General features: G+C 35.9%; 4 protein-coding genes across 8 annotated transcripts in view; 2 read left to right on the top strand and 2 right to left on the bottom strand.

Annotated features, from left to right (window-relative positions):
• LOC135136987 (protein transport protein Sec61 subunit beta-like) overlaps positions 1–18,277 on the top strand; it is a 160,135-nt gene that overhangs the window by 119,195 nt on the left and 22,663 nt on the right. The window lies entirely within an intron of this gene.
• LOC135137151 (RNA-binding protein 39) lies at positions 57–14,837 on the bottom strand. 5 transcript variants are annotated; one of them, XM_064066735.1, is made up of 9 exons: positions 14,649–14,836; positions 14,424–14,473; positions 13,978–14,090; positions 13,416–13,731; positions 13,270–13,328; positions 7,895–8,477; positions 7,571–7,837; positions 7,162–7,514; positions 57–563 (listed from the first exon to the last, which is right to left on the bottom strand). In XM_064066735.1, exons 4-9 carry the CDS (start codon positions 13,416–13,418, stop codon positions 275–277), a joined length of 1,554 nt encoding a protein of 517 aa, XP_063922805.1. In that variant the 5' UTR covers positions 13,419–13,731; positions 13,978–14,090; positions 14,424–14,473; positions 14,649–14,836; the 3' UTR covers positions 57–274. The 5 variants fall into 5 exon arrangements, with proteins under 5 accessions (XP_063922805.1, XP_063922807.1, XP_063922809.1 ...); XM_064066737.1 differs by having other exon boundaries at positions 13,978–14,473; XM_064066739.1 differs by lacking the exon at positions 14,424–14,473.
• LOC135137153 (uncharacterized) lies at positions 14,848–15,642 on the top strand. Its single transcript, XM_064066741.1, has 3 exons — positions 14,848–15,236; positions 15,284–15,401; positions 15,453–15,642. Exons 1-3 carry the CDS (start codon positions 14,917–14,919, stop codon positions 15,636–15,638), a joined length of 624 nt encoding a protein of 207 aa, XP_063922811.1. The 5' UTR covers positions 14,848–14,916; the 3' UTR covers positions 15,639–15,642.
• Positions 15,636–17,986, bottom strand: LOC135137152 (neuroguidin). The gene is made up of 3 exons (XM_064066740.1): positions 17,701–17,986; positions 16,931–17,429; positions 15,636–16,873 (listed from the first exon to the last, which is right to left on the bottom strand). The coding sequence occupies exons 1-3, from the start codon at positions 17,707–17,709 to the stop codon at positions 16,506–16,508; spliced, it is 876 nt and encodes a 291-aa protein (XP_063922810.1). The 5' UTR covers positions 17,710–17,986; the 3' UTR covers positions 15,636–16,505.

Here is an 18,277-nt window from a genome sequence, read left to right as displayed (position 1 = left end):
TTTGACAAGCTGACATTTGCAAGTCCAGCAACGTCAAACAAATAAAAAAAAAATCATTCGCTTTTAGCCTGCACTTTATTCATTACATTTTTACAAACGAACCTCTCGCATTTTTACAATTCTTGTTTACATACAACTTAGGTGAACCCTTGCTCCCTGACTTATTCCTACAAGTCACTGTTGTGATGGTTACAAAATGCCTACATACAGGATGCAGATTTATTACAAATAATAATATTGATACAATACAATAGTTATACTTTTAAGAAAATAACTACTTCCTATTGGATGGCAATAACAATTGCGCTGCTGACATGGCGTCAGGAAACAGCGAATGATAATTTAATAATGGAACGTAAGCGGCTGTGATAACTCTCCCAGCGAACCAACGCCCATGTAGAGAATTGACTGATGCTACCGCCGTAGCTATTGACGGACACTTGACATAGACGTTGCCTTGTGGTGATCCCTTATCTACATATACGTGTAAAACGCCACCATGTTTGTTGCACTCTTCGATGACGTCATCGCGGATTTCGACGTCCCAGTTCTGATTCGACTCCCTGCAAAAAAAGTAAACTCGTCAGACGAAATTTGTGCAGGCATTACTAAAACCATTGTTTAAGTATATTATAGTTGGACAACCTAATACAAATTTTACTTCGCCTAAATAGTGAGCTTTAGGACAAGGAATCCAGGGGGTGTGGGACAAATTTTTCGTCAACGCGCATTTTCACTACAGTGAGCCAACGTATTAGGTTTATTTTACTCTAAATCAGATGGCGCCATCAAACATTAGCAAAGGCAAACACCCTTCACTCTGCTCTTATACGAGGAGTTATCCATAAATCCATAATCAACATTGTTCCGTAAACAGTAATGTGTATAAACATATATGTACAAAATATGAAAATATACTTGACATAAAAAATATGAAGCAACGCGTTGTAACGTGATAAGAAAGAATTGAATTTAAATCAATTTGACGCATATTTTGATTTGACTATATCTGAAGACTGACAGAAACTTTCCAAGGGTTTTTAAACTGGTATAATTGTTTAGTTTTACAAGATTAAAGTAAAACAAGATTTTAAGTAAAATTTAGATTCGTGGTGTTACAAAAATATTAACACAAAATGAAAATATATGTTCAAAGTAAATAACAGAATGACATAAACTTTCGGCGTTAACATTACAAATAATTACAAGAGAGAAAAAAATTTATTAACGAAATCAACTGATAACTTGCGCGCCATTTTGTGTTAATTAACACCAATAGTGATTATGATAATTTTATAATTATCATTTTAATGAAATTGTGTTCTTCACTTCGCGAACGACAGCAAACAATTTAAAATTACCGCTAGTCAAGCACCTGAAAATCCATCTGTCCCAAATATGTCTTTCTTGGCACGATTTGTAATCCGAAGTCTCCCTCCACATGCAATTTTTCGTCGCCTGAGAACTTGTTTGATCTACAGACCAAAGCACACTCAGGCCAATATCGGCTTTAAGCGATTTATCTATAAGCCGACATTCGTTAGAGTTGATCTGATACACATCCATTACGAACTAACCCATTTCGAGCATTGGACTTTACAACGAATAAGTGAACAAAGTTCTTGAACATCTTAACGATTTAATACATAATGTTCCCGAATGACAAAATTTACATTTCAAATTGTATTATCAAATTACACTCTCCAAAATTTGTCACGAACAATGAAATGACGCAATTTCCAAATTTTACAATAGTAAAATTGTAGTTTCGCCTCGTTTACGGTTTATGCATCCGTGTCGAGTTTTCACCTTTGACGTCAAGATTTTTGGAAAAAAAATCAACATTTTCCAATTTATAATGTTATGTATTTAAATTTTAAAAAGTAGAATAGTCCTGATCTTGTGATTTATACCTAAATACGCTATTGGGATTTTTCGGCTTGTCGATTTCTCGATTTTTCAACTTTAAATGTCTCAATTTTTCAATATTTCAATTTTGGGCTTTTCCGATTCCTCCATTCCTTAAATTTTCTATTTCTCGATTTTTTTATTTTTCGATTTCTCAATCTTACGATGTTTCAATGATACGATTTCTCAATTTTTGTCCTCTTCAATTTTACGGTTTTTAAATATTTCGATTTTTCAATTTTTCAAATTTTCACGTTTCTAAATTTTCAGTTTGCCGATTTCTAAAGTATTTTTTTTATTTGTCCATTTCTGGATTTCCTAAAGTTTCGATTTTTCACATCTTCAATTCCTGAATTTTTCGATTTTTTAAGATTACGATTTTTCAATTTTGCTTTTTTAGATTTTCGATTTCTCAATTCTCCAATTTTTTAATTTCTCAATTTTTTTAATATTTCTTTCAGTTATGAGATTTTTCAATATTTCAATTTTTCGACTTTTCGATTTTTGAATTGATGGATTTTTTTTGATTTCTCGCTTTTTTCCTTTTTGGATTTTCAATTTATTGTAAACTTTAGATTTTTCAATTCTGGGACTGTTTAATGCTTCGATTTCTCAATTTTTAAACTTTTCGATGTTTTAATATTTCATTTTTTAAAATTCTAGGTTTTTCGATATTTCGAGTTTTCAGTTCTTCTATATTTCAATTTTTCAATTTTTCAATTTTTTCAATTTTAATTTTTGATTTTCCAGTTTTTCTTTTTTAAAATTTTTCGATTATTCAATTTTTTAATTTCTCAATTTATCGAATTCAGATGTTTCGTTGTTTTGATTGTTCAATTTCTCAATTTTTCAATTTTTAACTTTCCTTTTCGGCTTCCGACTCCTCAATTTCTCGATCCTCCGATTTTTCAATTTCTCGAAGTCTCAGTTTTTGAATTTCGGATTTCTCGGTTTTTCGATTTTTTTCTTTTGAGCTTATCAATTTCTGGATTTTCCAATTTTTCAATGCCCCGATTTTTCAATTTTTCAATTTGAATTGAATCTCTCGATTCTTCAATTTTGCGATATTTTAATTATTCATTGTTTTAAATTTTAGTTTTTCGATTTCTCGATTTTTTGACTTTTCAGTTCTTCAGTATTTAAATTTTTGAATTTTTCAAATTTTTGCGTTAAATTTTCAGTTTTCTGATTTCTCAATTAATCTATTTTTGATTTTCCCACTTCTTAAAGTTTCGATTTTTCAGTTCTTCAATTCTTCGATTTTTCGACTTCGCTTTATTGGTTTGTCGATTTCTCAATTTTTGGATATTTCTTTCAGTTTTGATATTTTTCAATACTTCGATTCTTTCATTTTTCGACTTCTAGATTTTTCTATTTTTTATTTTTGGATTTTCGGTTTTTTGTTTTTTATTTCAATTTCTCAATTTTTCAATTTTTTCATATTTTAATTTTTAAATTTCTAGATTTTTCAGTTTCTCGAGTTTCCAGTTCTATATTTTAATTTTTTAAATTTACGAATGTTTAAATTTTTTGAGATCTCAATTCACTGAGAGTCGGATGTTTCGATGTTTTGATTATTCAATCTCTCGTTTTATCAATTTTTCCATATTTAAGGTTCGGTTTCTCAATTTTTTGATTTTTCGACTCCTCGATTTTTTTTGTCTTTTGATTTTTCGATTTCTCGATGTCTCAATTTTTGAATTTTACAATGTTTCGATTTTTCGATTTTTTGCTTTTCGGTTTCTCGATTTTTCGATGTTTCGATTTTTGATTTATCCGATTTTTCAATTGTCCAATTTTTTAAATTCTCGACTTCTCGATTCGTTGATTTTTCAGTTTATTTTTATTTTTGTTTTTTTGATTTTTTGATGTGTGGATTTTTCCATTTTTCAGTTTTAGGATATTTTAACTTTTCAATATTTTAAATTTTAGATTTTTCGATTTTTTAGTTCTTCAATTTTTTTTTATTTTTCAAATTTTGACGTTTCTGAATTTTTAGTTTTCGGATTTCTCAATTAATCTATTTTTTTATATTCCCATTTCTCCACTTGCTAAAGTTTTGATTTTTCAGTTCTTCGGTTCTTCAATTTTTCAATTATTCAGGTTTTTGATTTTCAATTTTTCGATTTTTTAAGTTTGCGATTTTTAGACTCTGCTTTTTTGACTTTTTTGTTTCTCAATTTTTTAATTTCCTAATTTTTTGATATTTCGTTCAATTTTGTGATTTTTCAGTTTTTCGATTTCTCAATGTTAACTTTTCAATTTTTGAAATTATTAATTTTTTTCGATTTTTTGAGTTTTCAGTTCTCTATATTTCAATTTTTCAATTTTCGGAATTTTTAAATTTTCGATTGTCCAATTTTTTTTTATTTTTCGATGTTTCGATTTTTGAATTAACCGATTGTTCAATTTCTCGATTTTTAAATTTTAGATTTTACAATTTTCCCATATTTGAATTTTTCAGTGTTTTAAATTTTCGATTTCGAGGATTTACTGTGTTACAGTAGTCATCAGTCATTACTCATCAAGAACGATTATTGCTGTGCGTTAAAATGCCTACATACTGATAAGCACGTACATACAAGACACATTTAAGACTGGTTTAGTATAATTTTTGCAATTTTAAATTTATTTCTTGATGTCTAAATCGTATATATTTAAATGGTGATGAATATTTTGTGATACAATCTTAGGATAAAATGCATTTTAGTTTCAAAAATAATATGTATTTAATGATTTGACTACTGTTAATAAAAAAAATACGTAAGAAGATTGCATTAATTTGGTGTTCATAGTTTGATGATAATCCATAGTTATTCTGGAGGCAAATTAGATGACTTGTTACTTATTAATTAAAGTAGTGGTCGTTTAATTTCGTATACCTTTAAAGTGGACGATCTCTTAAGTTTTCGAAAAAGATCAAATTTTCAAAATCAAAAAGTATTGAAACAATGAGCTTTGGAATAAAGTTGTCTAAAAATCCACAAAGAATTCTAGGACGAGCATCTCGAGGTGCTGATTCCAAAAATATAGCGTGTTTTTAGTACTCGGTCAAAATTTTGGAAATATTGGGTGTTCAATTCAATTTCTTTTTTCTTAATCTATAATTTGTGCGATTTCTTTGGGCCATTCTGGGAAAATGGTGAAAGTTTTCGGAGAAATGAGTTCAGAAGTAACTTTTAGAAATTGAAAATTTGAGTAAACGAAAAATTATAAAATCGGAGACATTGAAAAAATGAAGGAAATCAAAAAACGAAAAATTTTGATATAGAACTGTCAAAATGAACATTAAAAAATCGGGAAAATGAAAAATAAAACCAAGAAATATGTATGTATTGTAAAATCTAAATATTGAAAATTATAGAAATCGGAAAATCGGAAAACTGGAAATCCAAAAATTGCAAAATTTAAAAATTGAAAAATTTTGTAATTGGAAAATCGGGGAACTAAAGTTTGTGAGATTTTTTGAGCCATTCTGGAAAAATGCTCATAGTTTTTGAAGAAATGAGTTCAAAAGTAACTTTTAAAGACTAAAATCAACAAAAAAAATCTCTTCAGTTCTCGAAAAAAGATCAAAATTTTCTAAAGGTTGGAGTATTGAAACATTGAGCTTTTGAAAAAAGTTGGCTAAAGTAAAAAAAAAAAATTGTGAGATATATATTTGGAAGCGCGTTCTTGGTCCCGGACCAAAATTTAAAAAGATTCGATCTTACAATCAATTTCTTTTTTCATTTCCAAAACTTGCCATTTTTCATTAGGCGATTTTGGAAAAACGGTGAAAGTTTTCCGAGAAATGAGGTCGAAAGTAATTTCTGGCAGTCGAAAGAAAATTTTCGAAAGTAGTGGAAAAAAGATCAAAATTTTCATAAGGCTGGAATTTTGAAAAATTGAAAAAGACTGAGACTTTAAAAATGACCCTATCACGATTTTTTTGAATCGTTCCATTACCAAAAATTTGTAAGACAATTGAAAAAACATGGCAACGTCGCATCGAAATTTCAAAATTTAAACGCCAAAGAAAAGATCAATCAAAATATGTAAAAATATATACGGTGTTTCATTTAAAAATATGTATTGTAAAATCTAAATATTGAAAATTATAGAAATCGGAAAATCGGATCATTGGAAATTCAAAAATTGCAAAATTTAAAAACTGGAAAATCGGGGAACTTAAAAATCAAATTCTTAAGGTTATTTTCGAAAAAGGTTCGAAATTTTTATGGGGGTGGAATTTTAAAAATTGGAACTTTTGAAAAAAGCTGTCTAAAAATCCACAAAAAAATTAGAGATATATATTTGGAAGTGCTGATACAAAAGTATAGCGTGTTTTTGATCCGGGACCAAAATTTAGAAAGACTCGGTCTTACAATATTTTTTTTTTTTTTTTAATTTCAAAACTTGCCATTTTTCGTTAGGCGATTTTGGAAAAATGGTGAAAGTTTTCCGAGAAATGAGGCCGAAAATAATTTCTAGCAGTCGAAAGGAAATTTTTGAAAGTAGTCGAAAAAACATTAAAATTTTCATAAGGCTGTAATTTTGAAAAAGAGAGTGACTTTAAAAATGACCCTAACATGATTTTTTTGAATCGTTCCATTACCAAAAATTTGTAAGACAATTGAAAAAACATGGCAACGTCGCATCGAAATTTCAAAATTTAAAAGCCAAATAAAAGATCAATCAAAATATGTAAAAAAATATATAGGGTGTTACATTTAAAAATATGTATTGTAAAATCTAAATATTGAAAATTAAAGAAATCGGAACATCGGATAACTGGAAATTCAAAAACTGCAAAATTTAAAAAGGGACGCATATTTGTTAGCCATGCAGTTCATGGATAATAGGTATACCGCGATAATATTAAATTTTTGTTACCTTAACCTTGAAACAGGTATGCACTACATATACATATATTACAGTAAAGTCTTCAACACGTACGTTTGCTTATTTTGTGACTGTTCCCCGTACAACGTACTGATTAATACGTCCGTTTACTACCTTATCGACATCACGTGCTTATGGACTATTTTTACCCCCTTTCGTAAGGTACCCCCACTTCATAGTGAAGCGAGTGAGATGTAAAATATATATTCATTCTTTTCTACATGGGAAAGTGATTGTCCGTATAGGTTGTCCAATTATAATATACTTAAACAATGCTAAAACGTCTGGAGTACCAGAAGGGTCAAATTTGGCTCCATTATTATTTCTTACAATACTATTTTATTATTAAAAATTGTGACAGCTACTCACGTCGCAGGGTCGAACATGTTGCTCAACATGAAGCACTGCGTGGCGATTGGTGGCGTGGAGTTCTGTTGGACCTGTGGGACTATGGGTTGACCCGTGGCTATGCTGAGGGCGTTCGCTGCCGCCTGTGGCACCTGCATCCCGGCCCCTTCGGCCAATTTGAACATCAATTGCAGCCGTCCCGTCGCCCCCAGGTCGATACCCGACCTATCCAACTCGTCCGAATCCAAAATGGAAGGCCCTTGCTGTTGCAAATCCAGTCTTTCCGTCACATTCCCGACTTTCATGGGTCTACCTGCCAACTCAAACCCGTTCAATTGCTCCAACGCTTTCTTAGCGTCTTCGCAATTATGGAACTGCGCGCAAAACCAAATGAAAAAATTGTTCCAGACGAACGAAAAAACGAACTTACCGCTATAAACCCGTAACCCTTCGATCGCCCCGTTTCCGGATCCATGATTAACTGGATATTGTCAATTTTACCGAACGGTTCGAAGATACTCCTCAACATATCTTCCGTGATATTGAAATGTAAAGAACCTACATACAACCTCATTGGTCCTGTCATGCCCTTGGGCATCATGTTGGGCATCGAGTTGCCCATTCTGTTCTTCTCGGCTTGCGTGTGCTGGACTATGATCGGCACCCCTAGCAACTTCTGTCCGGACAACCCCAACGCCTACAAAACAAACCATCATCATCAAACTTTTCAAAAACTCCACGTTCCATCACTCACCAAGGCGACGCTCTCCGGGTCTTTGAACTCGATGTACGCAATCCCCTTGAACCTCCTCGTTTTGTTGCAAACAATCAACCGCACGTCTCTCACTTTACCCACTGAACTGAAGAACTCCTCCAAGTCTCTGGCGCGTATCCTCTGCGACAATTGCATAACGAAAACAGTCCTAGCGTCCCTCTCCTCGGGACTGAGTTCCTCGACGGGCGAGTTCGAGCGGAGCCCGATCGGCGACCGCCCCCGTCTCCCGAACTTCCCCACCGGGGACAGGGAGCGCTTACGCGAGGGCGAGCGCTGCGGCGGCTGCGGCTGCTGCTGCTGCTTGCGTTCTTTGCTGCGCGTGCGCCGCCGCCTGTTGTTGTCCTTTCTGTCTTTCGATCGGCTGCGTCTGTCTTTGTCGCGCGAGCGCGATTTTCTGTCTCGGGATTTCGATTTGCGGTCTCGCGATCTCGACCTCCGGCGGTCTTTCGAGCGGATCCTGTCGCGGCTTCGGCTTCTTCGGCGGTCCTTGTCGCGGCTGCGGCGTTTGTCGCGTGATCGGCTGCGGCTGCGGCGGTTCCGGCTGTTGCTGCGGCGCTTCTTACTGGAATGGGAGGGTGGTGAGTTTTGAGGTTTTTGGTGCGTGGTGGATGACTGTGTGTGTTATGTGTGTTGCGATGAAATGAAAAAATATCGTGAAGATTACCAAAGTAAGAAGTTTTCTACCTTTTTTTTTTTATAATTGCACTTTGTAGTTTGGCAATTTTAAATACACTATTTTCTCTTTCATTAGAGCCTTTTGAACATGGAAATTCGATAAAATTCAAGAGGCACAATAAAAAGATTACAAAAAAGCTTAAAAATAATTAAAAAATACGATAAAAAGGGAAGTCGGTCATGTCATGTCAGGTCAGGTCAAGTGGCCAAAAAGCCACAAAAAAATTAAGTCCAAAACTACGAAGAAAGCCGGAAACAAGTTACAAAAAAGGCAATAAAACAAACCGAGAAACAAAAAAAAGCGATAAAAAGGGGGAAAATACAAAACTTCTTTGTTCCCAAATTTAGAAAGAGTCAAAAAAAAACGGCCACAAAAATGCGAGCAAAAAAATTGACAGGAAAAAAGGGACCATAAAATACACGAATGCGACCAAAGACAACAAAAAAAGCAAAGGAAGAAACGACAAAAAACGCGATAAAATTCAGAGACAAAAATGACAAAAAATGCGACAAATAAAAGAAAGTCAAGGACGCCACAAAAAAACAACAAAAAGAGAAACAGAAAAAAACACAATGTGACAAAAAAAGGATACAAAAAATGCGATACAAAAAGGCCCCAAAAAGCGATAAAAAAAAACACCAGAAAAGGCAGCAAAAACGGGAGTAAAAAAGAAAGAGTCACAGAGAGAGAATCAAAAAGAAAGTCAGAAAGAGGTTCAGAAAGAGCGAGTCAAAGAGAGTCAGAGAGTCAGAGTCAAAAAGAGAAAGTCAAAGAGAGAGGGTCAAAAAGAGAAAGTTAAAACTAGAAAGTCAAATAGAGAAGGTAAAAAAAACACCTGAAAAGGCAGAAAAAACCAAAGTAAAAAAGGGAGTCAGAAAGAGAAAATAAAAAAGACAGTCAGAAAGAAAGAGTCAAAGAAGTCAAAAAGAGAGTGTCAAAGAGAGTCAAAAAGAGAGTGTCAAAGAGAGTCAAAAAGAGAGTCAAAAAGAGAGAGTCAAAAAGAGAGTGTCAAAGAGAGTCCAAAAGAGAGTGTCAAAGAGAGGATCAAAAAGAGAGAGTAAAAAAGAGAGTCAAAAAGAGAAAGTCAAAGAGAGTCAAAAAGAGAAAGTCAAAGAGAGAGACAAAAGACAAAGTCAAAGAGAGAGTCAAAAAGAGAAAGTCAAAGAGTCAAAAAGAGAAAGTCAAAGAGAGTCAAAAACAGTGTCAGAGTCAAAAAAAAAAGAAAATCACAAAGAGAGTCAAAAAAGGGGAGTGAAAGAGTCGAAATACTCAAAGAAGACAGTAAAGAAGAATCAGGGAGTCAGAAAGAGAGTCAGGGTCAAAAAGACACAGACAAAAAGAGAGGGTTAAAAAGACACAGACAAAAAGAGAGGGTCAAAAAAGAGAGGGGGAAAAAAAGAGAGGGTCAAAAAGAGAAAGTAAAAGAAAAAGTCAAAAAGAGAGAGTCAAATACGGTCAAAAAAAGAGTCATGAACAGTCAAAAAACAGTCAAAATCAAAAATAGTTAAAAAGGGGGAGTGAAAAAGTCAAGAGTCAAAAAGAGAGTCAGAGTCAGAAAGAAAGACTCAAAAAGAGAGTCAGAAAGTCAAAAAGAAAGTCCGAAAGAAGGAGTCAGGAAGAGAGTCAGAAAGAGGGAGTCAGAAAGAGAGTCAAAAACAGTCAAAAAGTGAAAGTCAAAAACAGTCAAAAAGTGAAAGTCAAAAACAGTCAAAAAGTGAGTCAAAGAGAAAGTAAAAAAAAAAGTCAAAAAGGAGGAGTGAAAGAAAATCAAAACGAGAGGGTCAGAGTCAGAAAGAGAAGGTTAAAAAAAGACTCAAAAAGAGAACGTCAGAGTCAAAGAGAGTAAAAAAAAAACAGTCAAAAAGAGGGAGTCAAAGAGTCAAAAACAGAGTTAAAATCAAAAAGACAGTCAAAAGGGGGGAGTGAAAGAGTGAAAAAGAGAGTCAGTCAGAAAGAGTCAGAAAAAGTCAGGCGGAGTCAAAGAGAGCCAAAAGAGAGTAAAAGAGAGGGAGTGAAAGAGTCAAAAAGAGAGAGTTAAAGAGAGTCAAAGAGGGAGTTAAAGAGAGTCAAAGAGGGAGTCAAAGAGGGAGTCAAAGAGGGAGTCAAAAAGAGATCAGTCAAAGAGACAGTTAAAGAGACAGTCAAAAAGGGAGTCAAGAAGGGGGAGTGAAAAAGGGAGGAGTCAAAAGTCAAAAAAGAGAGTTAAAAAAAGAGTCAGAGACAGTCAAAGAGAGGGAGTCAAAGGGAGAGTCAAAGGAAAAGAGTCAAAGGGAGAGTCAAAGGAAGAGAGTCAAAGGGAGAGTCAAAGGAAGAGAGTCAAAGGGAGAGTCAAAAGAAGAGAGTCAAAGGGAGAGTCAAAGGAAGAGAGTCAAAGGGAGAGTCAGAGTGTCCAAAAGAGAGTCAAAGAGTGTCGAAAAGAGAAAGTCAAATAGAGAAAGTAAAAAAAACACCAGAAAAGGCAGAAAAAACGGGAGTAAAAGAGGGAGTCAGAGATAGAAAGTAAAAAAAGACAGTCAGAAAGAGCGAGTCAAAGAGTCAGAGAGAGTCAAAAAGAGTGTCTAAGAGAGAGTCAAAAAGACAGTGAAAGACAGTCAAAAAGAGTCAACTAAAGCAAATCATAACTCAAGGGGGAGTGAAAAAGAGAGTCAAAGAGAAATACAGTCAAAACGAGATATGTAGTCACAAATAGAGTCAAAAAGGGGAAGTCAAAGAGAGCCAAAAAGGGAGGGTCAAAAAAAGTCAAAGAGAGTCAGAAAGTCAAAAAAAGAAAATCAAAAGGAGTCAAAAAAGGGGATTGAAAGAGTCAAGAGTCAAAAAAGTCAGAACGAGTCAGAAAAAGAATCAGGGGGAGTCAAAGAGGGTGAAAAAAAATGAAAAAGGGAGTCAAGAAAGAGGAATGAAAAAGGAAGTCAAGAAGGGGGAATGAAAAAGGAAGTCAAGAAGGGGGAATGAAAAAGGAAGTCAAGAAGGGGGAATGAAAAAGGAAGTCCAAAGAGTCAAAAAAGAGAATCAAAAAGAGGGAGTCAAAGGGGGTCAAAAGGAGGGAGTCAAAGAGGAGGGGGGGGGAGTCAAAAAGAGTCAGAGGTAAAACAAAAGAATGAAAAAGTCAAAAAGAAAGTGAACGAGAGTCAAAAAGAAAGTGAAAGAGAATCAAAAAGAGAGTGAACGAGAGTCAAAAAGAGTCAACAATAGAAAATCAGAAAGAGTCAAGAAGGGGGAGTGAAAAAGAGAGTCAAAATGGAGTTAAAAAGGAGGAGTCAAAGACAGCCAAAGAGTAGAAAAGAGGATCAAAAATAGTCAAAAAATCAAAAAAGAGAAAAGTAGGGGATCAAAAAGCAGTAAAGAAGAGAGAAAAAAAGTTAAAAAAGCGTCAAAAAAGACAAAACCAATCAAAAAGGCGGGGTATAAAAATGGGAGTGGAGAGTGAAATTCAACAAAAAAAAGACCACAAAAAAGAGACAAACGGCCACAAAAAACGTGACAACAAAAAAAGCCAAAAATATGCCATTAAAAAATTATAAAGAAAAAGAAATCCAGAACAAAACAAAAAAAAACGGATAAAAAAGCGACCAACGAAAAAAAACCAGCAAAAAGTTCTATCTACAAATTAAAAAACTCAGGAGTCATAAAAACAGACCAAAAAGACCACAAACTAGGGTAACACGAAAATGTGACCAACGAAAACGATAAAAAGGAACACAAAAAGACAAAAACGAACAACAAAAAGAATGCTACAAGTAAAAGGAAGTTAAGAAAGCCACGAAAACAAAGCAACAAAAGAGGCCACAAAAATGTAAGTATGTAATAAGACACAAAGAAATCCGACAAATATAAAGAATCCAAAATAAACTACAAAAAACGACAAAAGAATCCGCAAAAAAGCGACAAGACTAAAATTGTGAAGAAAAAAAAGGCAAAAAAAGTGATAAAAGCTACAAAATATACCCAAAAAGTGCGATAAAAATCCACAAGGTGACAAAATTGGATGAAAAAAATTTATTAAAACCACAAATGTAGATCCCTACTATTTTGTGCATTTTACACACGATTTACTCAGCAATTTTGCGCCGACGTCATCGAGTTTTTCAAAGGGACGACCAAAAAATTTTGAACAGCGACTTATAAGAACCTTAAAACATTTGGAAGATTTCGAAGCAGTGGATGTTATAATTGCTAAATTAACGGGCAAAATTTTGTTTATAATTTTAATTGTTTGACAAAAATCTAGATATCTTACAGAAGCATGTTATTTTGTAAAATTTAAGTAGGATTTACCAAAATTTGGAGATGACGTCATCAAATGGCTGGTGGGGATGATCAGATAACTTTTAATTGGCACTTTCGACTGCCACCTATACAATATTCCTAAAATAAATGTAAAATTTCACAAGAATCAGTAAAGTAGTTTCCGAGATCATGTCTAATAAAATTGCCAAGAAGTGACAGACGGACTGTAACGAGAGACCTACTTTTCCATATTCTAAGGACCTCGTTTGGAAGTAAAAAATAATTAATTAATGCATTATTGAAGAATTTTTGTTTCAGTGGATAATAATTGGTAAATACGATTTTTTTATAGATAAAAATTAATTGTTTTTGCTTCAGATTAGTCACCAAACGTTGTAATGACGTATAACGTGTGTATATAGTAATATGGTGTGTGAATGTATCTACTTACTCTGAGCTCCTGTGTTTCTTTGATTCTCCATTCTCTTTGATTTTGCCATTGACTTCTTCCTACGAACAGCAACAAAGTGAAGAGGACCGCGCAGGTGGCGAAAACAGATAGCATTAATGATTTGTGTATTATTAGTGTGAACTTACCATTTGATTTCAAAAACAGACATATTTATAATCAAGTAACGTTTTACAATTTTTAGCGTCCACGTTGACGTTTTTGCAACGCTCCGGCAATTGAAAAGGCGCGCCGCCGTCTGTCGCAAAAACGTCACCGTCGACGTCGTTGAATGACTTAAGTAGTTCATAGTTCGTTAGCCTATATCTAAAACAAATGAGGGGTGTGTCGCCGTTTTAATTTCCCGTAGCTGAAACTTAACAGTCGTCTAGCCGGAACTAGACTTACCGTCGTGCAGACTTAACAAAGGAACGTGGCGGAAAAACTTGATCCAGATCAATACTTCTGAAAAAATACACCGAATAAGACCATATCCTTCACTCATTGCTTGACTGACATGCAATCAACATTGCAATGTTGTCAAATTTAGGCCGACTGAGTTGGGCCTTGGCCAATCACAACACAAAAACAAAACGAAAACTAGCAACGAAAACGTGCAAAAATTACGTTCAGTGCTCACAGCCAAGACCCAACGACCGCTTTTTATCAATGACTATGACTTTATTTTGTTATAAAAAAACATGTATGTACTTTGGTTTTACATTCCAACAAGTCCACCTTTGTGTCATACTAAAAGAGGCGTTTACCAATCGGGTGATTGGTAGGAGTCAGGACGGTGATTGCGGGAAGTCCATTCAGCAGCCCTATGGCGAGAAAGTACCGATCAGCAACACGACATACAAAAACCAACAATAGTATATGAACCACGAAAATTAAGCTAAGTTACGATGCTGCAGCCGTTGGCTAAAAAACCCAGCGACTTTATTTTGGGCTCGAGGGCCGCATTTGAAACTCCCGCCACGGTTCGTCGTGATTCAGACGTGACCCTCGCCTTAAAAACTCCACTATTTTTGATTAGCTGAACATGAACATCCGCTCGACGGGTTATTTAGCCAACGGGGACCGACCTACATTATCAAAATAATAAGTAACACCCTAAATATGTAAATATAGACTTAACCTAGGATATTCAGTACCTGAGTTGTTTACGTGAAGGCGTCGTTAGCCCGAAATAAACCTCATACGTCTAAAATATAAAATTAGGAAGTGATGTAAGAGCCATAACATACATAATTCAACAAAAATACAAAACAGTGCATACTGTGGGGCTGCCCTCTCGCGCGCTCAAACCCCACAATTTACACTGCCAACGGTCAATTAAACTCACAAAATTTATGAGCCTATTAATAAACAGTACTTACATCTTTCTTATAGGGGGCTTCCAGCATAGCCTCCACGTCGAGATCCTCGGCCATTTTCGCCTTCAGTCACTTTAATTACCTTGGGAAATTGTTAAAATCGCGCAGAATTGGAAAAACTGGCTACTGAATTCGTCAAAACTCAACGAAATTCTACACGGCAAAATGGCGACATTCTAGAACAAGTTCACGTTACTCAGACGTTGCCGGGCTACCAACCTAAATCAACATGTTGCCAATCTACGCGCAAGCGCGCCAAATTTGAATCGGGATGCCCCCGTTTAGACTGGAAGAGCCGGAGCGGCGCCCGACGCACGGCCGCAAGCCCAAGATCCTCTACACCAAGAACGCGTACTCGGATGGGGTCAAAGTGGAGCATTGGCACGAGCTGCAGGAGCACAACCCGATAGACGTGGATCCGTTCTGTCAAGGAAAAGTCAACTACTTTGTGAGTCATTATCACAGATTGGGGACTGACAAGGACGGTTCCTACAGGACTACGACCCAGGATATGTTGGAACAGAGGTTCCTGACAAAGAAAGGGAGTCCGAAGAAACGCATGGGGAACTTCTACACTTACTGTTACGGGGGGTAGGACCCTGTAGGAGTGGCGGGTTTTTAATTTTTGTTTATTGTAGTCAGCACGACTGCGTGCCTGGAGACAAACCAAATCCGTGTCCGGATCTTTGCGCAAGTGACTTTAGCACCACCATGCAACACAGTTATCAAATGCCGAAACCCTACGTCATACAAAGAGTACGTATTTTTTTGGTGATAGTGTGTTTTGTAGGATTGGATTCGTTTTAGCTGGCTTTTCCGAAAATCCCTTTCATGCAAAACCATAAGTTTCGCCACGAAATACCCGACCTCAGTGATGAGAAGTTCTACAATGAGGACTTTCACGCAGTGACGTGCCAGATGCGTAAACATAAGGGTTTTCGCGGGGTTTCATTTAACCCCATGACGGGTGAATACACCACAGTGCCGAAATAAGAAAAAAATATATATTAAAAAATTCATGTCTACAAATGAAAAGTAATTAACTGATTAAAGCCATAAACTTATAACCTATGACGATACATTATTAATTTTTTTGAGCTGAGAATTTTTGTCAATTTCAGTAGCATACCTAAACATTCTACGAAATACGAGTACACCAAAGGACATGAGCTACTGAATACATTTTTTTTTTGTTTAATATCTAGATTAATAACATATCACTACAACTAAAACACAAGACGAGACAAAAACGCCAAGAGAAGTAGTAACATTGTAAACGCAACGTAACAAAAATAACAATAAAAAGAATGTTAACAATGAAAACTGAAACTGTAATTGTAGATTTAATTATTCAACAACCGATAATCCAGTCTGAAAATAAACTGTGGTTAACGTTAACAACAATATAACCTGTACAAGGCAATTGGGAACGTACTTAACGCAGTTCCGTGATTTAATACAAGCCCTAGAAAATATTCGAGAAACTACGTTAAAGTACAAAAATTTACCATTTCCATTACTGTATTCAACATTTCACACAATTCCAGCGTGAAAAAGTGTCTCATGTAAAATATTTACTCCTCAATGAGAATGTAGAGCAACAGTTTTGATAACATTTGTAAAAATACTTTCAGTCTATATTACGACGATAACCAATAAACCAACTCAAAATCGAACGAACATCCAAAGTGCATGCCAAATGTCTAATACACAAAAACAAAGAACACAACCATTAACCCTAATAATCTACACAATTTTGAATTTCTTTTACAATGAGAAAACATTCAAAAATCATAAGGTCACCATAGGCAACTGGGGTTTCAAGCTCTTGATTTAATTGTAAACCAGTAAATACTGATATCAATGATAACGTTTCCTTTTGAAATTTTTCCCTTTTGATTTGACTGGACGTTTCCTTTTCCGTTTACTAGAACTAGGGGAGGGGCCAAAGTCGGTAATCTCGTCCCCCAGACTGCCCAACGTGGTCAGCTGACGCCGCTTGTGCTTCTCTGATTTGCTGACGGGCAGCCGCGTCATGTACTCCTCCTCGTACTCCTCCCGCTCCTTTTGTTGCTTGGACAGGATTTGCTGGGCGCGGCTGGTCTGTGACACCTCCACAGGCGTGTCCAAGTACTCCTCCTTCAAGTCTTGCATGATTGACGTTGACAGCATGTGCTTCTTGGTGCGTTCTTGCAGCCGCTTGGCGCGCTCTTGCGCGCTTTCATCACCTATAAAATCCACAATGTAGTGACACCATGACCAACTAAACCCAAACCCAAACTTACCGGTATAATGAACCGCTGACAGTTTCGGCGGTACGTAAATGTCGCTCTTCTCCTTCTCCCTATCAGGCTCCTCATCGCTCTCCTCGTCGATGAGATTGTCAGGGTTGGCTTTAAACGTAGTCGGGTCGTTCGCATTGGTTCCCGTAACGGCAGTCTTGACGAGTTTATCAATTTGATACTTAAGTTTGTGATCAATGGGTCTAATTTTTTCCAATACTGTTCGAATTTCAATAAGTCTATCAATACACGGGTCGCCTTCAATTTTCTCCCCAGAGCACTTCCGCAAAACCACGAAAGTCAAGTTAATCAAGTAACTCAACAACATGTTGTACTTCATTTCTAGAAAACTAAGCCCCTGGTCCGTCGATAGTTCCCCCTTTCGCACCTTCTGGATCATGTTGTCGACCAACGAAGCAACGTGTTGTGCACTCACGTTCATCTCGTTCAACAAAATGAGCGCCTGGGGCAAGTCCCGGTGCCCAATATTAATATCGGGAGCCTGAAACCCAAAAATCCATCAACAAACACTCTTTTTCGCGATTTTAAGGTTAGGTCCATGCCACGTTTGTTATTCCAAGCCGCGATCGCGCCCCCGAAAATTATTAATTCTCGCCGAGATGAAAAATGGGGTCCATTTGCATAAAAATCTGTTCGCCATCTTTTATATCAAAAGCTTGACAGAAAAAATCGAGGGTAGTTTTTACGGGTGCGAAATCGCTTTTTCCGGCCGTTTCGAGCGCCCGTTGGCCCGCAAACCGCTAAATACGCACCTGAACCATTTTGATGCGCGGCTTTTGGTACTTAAAAATACATAACAACACTTAAATTTAATAAAATGAGCCCGGCACGTGCACAACTTTTATATTGAAGGGAGCTTTTTTGATCAACGATATTGGAAGGGTGGGGGTAATGTTTGTGACAGGGCTGTACAGCGCGGATGAAAAATTATGCGCGAACTTTTAAATGAGGAAAAGAAATCGCAAAAAAGCCAAAACGAAAAACGGAAAAAGCGGCACGTCACAACGTTGACATTTGACGTGACAGTGTGACAGGAAAGCACGGCCTACTGGACGGGACGGTCGCCGTCTCGTTGGACCTCCATAACCCCGTTTTTGACTTTTTTGGATTTAATTGGGGCTTAACTGGCGCTGAAACCCTTGCAGACGTGAAGACACTCAGTTATAGACCATTTAAAAGCAAGCGCACGACTTTATTAAAAAACGGCACCAAATTTGAGTACTTTGACAGTAAGTCGGAAATGTCTCCCATTGATTCTTATTCAATTTATTTAATTTAATAATCTTTGCTTTATTCGTTATTTTATTGTTATTACAAATTCGATTAATA

Source organism: Zophobas morio, unplaced genomic scaffold (genome assembly GCF_036711695.1).
Source record: "Zophobas morio isolate AGI-343-1 ecotype UQ-CSIRO unplaced genomic scaffold, CSIRO_AGI_Zmor_V1 ptg000028l, whole genome shotgun sequence".
Classification (NCBI taxonomy): Eukaryota; Metazoa; Arthropoda; class Insecta; order Coleoptera; family Tenebrionidae; genus Zophobas; species Zophobas morio.
Note: the sequence above shows the minus strand (reverse complement) of the source record. Positions and strands in the feature narration are given on the sequence as shown.

Excerpts from the sequence above, each read along its gene's own strand:
- LOC135137153 (XM_064066741.1), top strand. The coding sequence starts at position 14,917 with ATGCCCCCGTTTAGACTGGAAGAGCCGGAGCGGCGCCCGACGCACGGC. Across the intron at positions 15,237-15,283 it reads TACACTTACTGTTACGGGGG|TCAGCACGACTGCGTGCCTG; the intron begins GTAGGACCCTGT and ends TGTTTATTGTAG. Across the intron at positions 15,402-15,452 it reads AACCCTACGTCATACAAAGA|CTGGCTTTTCCGAAAATCCC; the intron begins GTACGTATTTTT and ends GATTCGTTTTAG.
- LOC135137151 (XM_064066734.1), bottom strand. The coding sequence starts at position 14,702 with ATGGCCGAGGATCTCGACGTGGAGGCTATGCTGGAAGCCCCCTATAAG. Across the intron at positions 13,329-14,648 it reads AAGCCCCCTATAAGAAAGAT|GAAGAAGTCAATGGCAAAAT; the intron begins GTAAGTACTGTT and ends TGCTGTTCGTAG. Across the intron at positions 8,478-13,269 it reads AAGAAACACAGGAGCTCAGA|TAAGAAGCGCCGCAGCAACA; the intron begins GTAAGTAGATAC and ends CTCCCATTCCAG.
- LOC135137152 (XM_064066740.1), bottom strand. Across the intron at positions 16,874-16,930 it reads GTCAGCGGTTCATTATACCG|GTGATGAAAGCGCGCAAGAG; the intron begins GTAAGTTTGGGT and ends TGGATTTTATAG.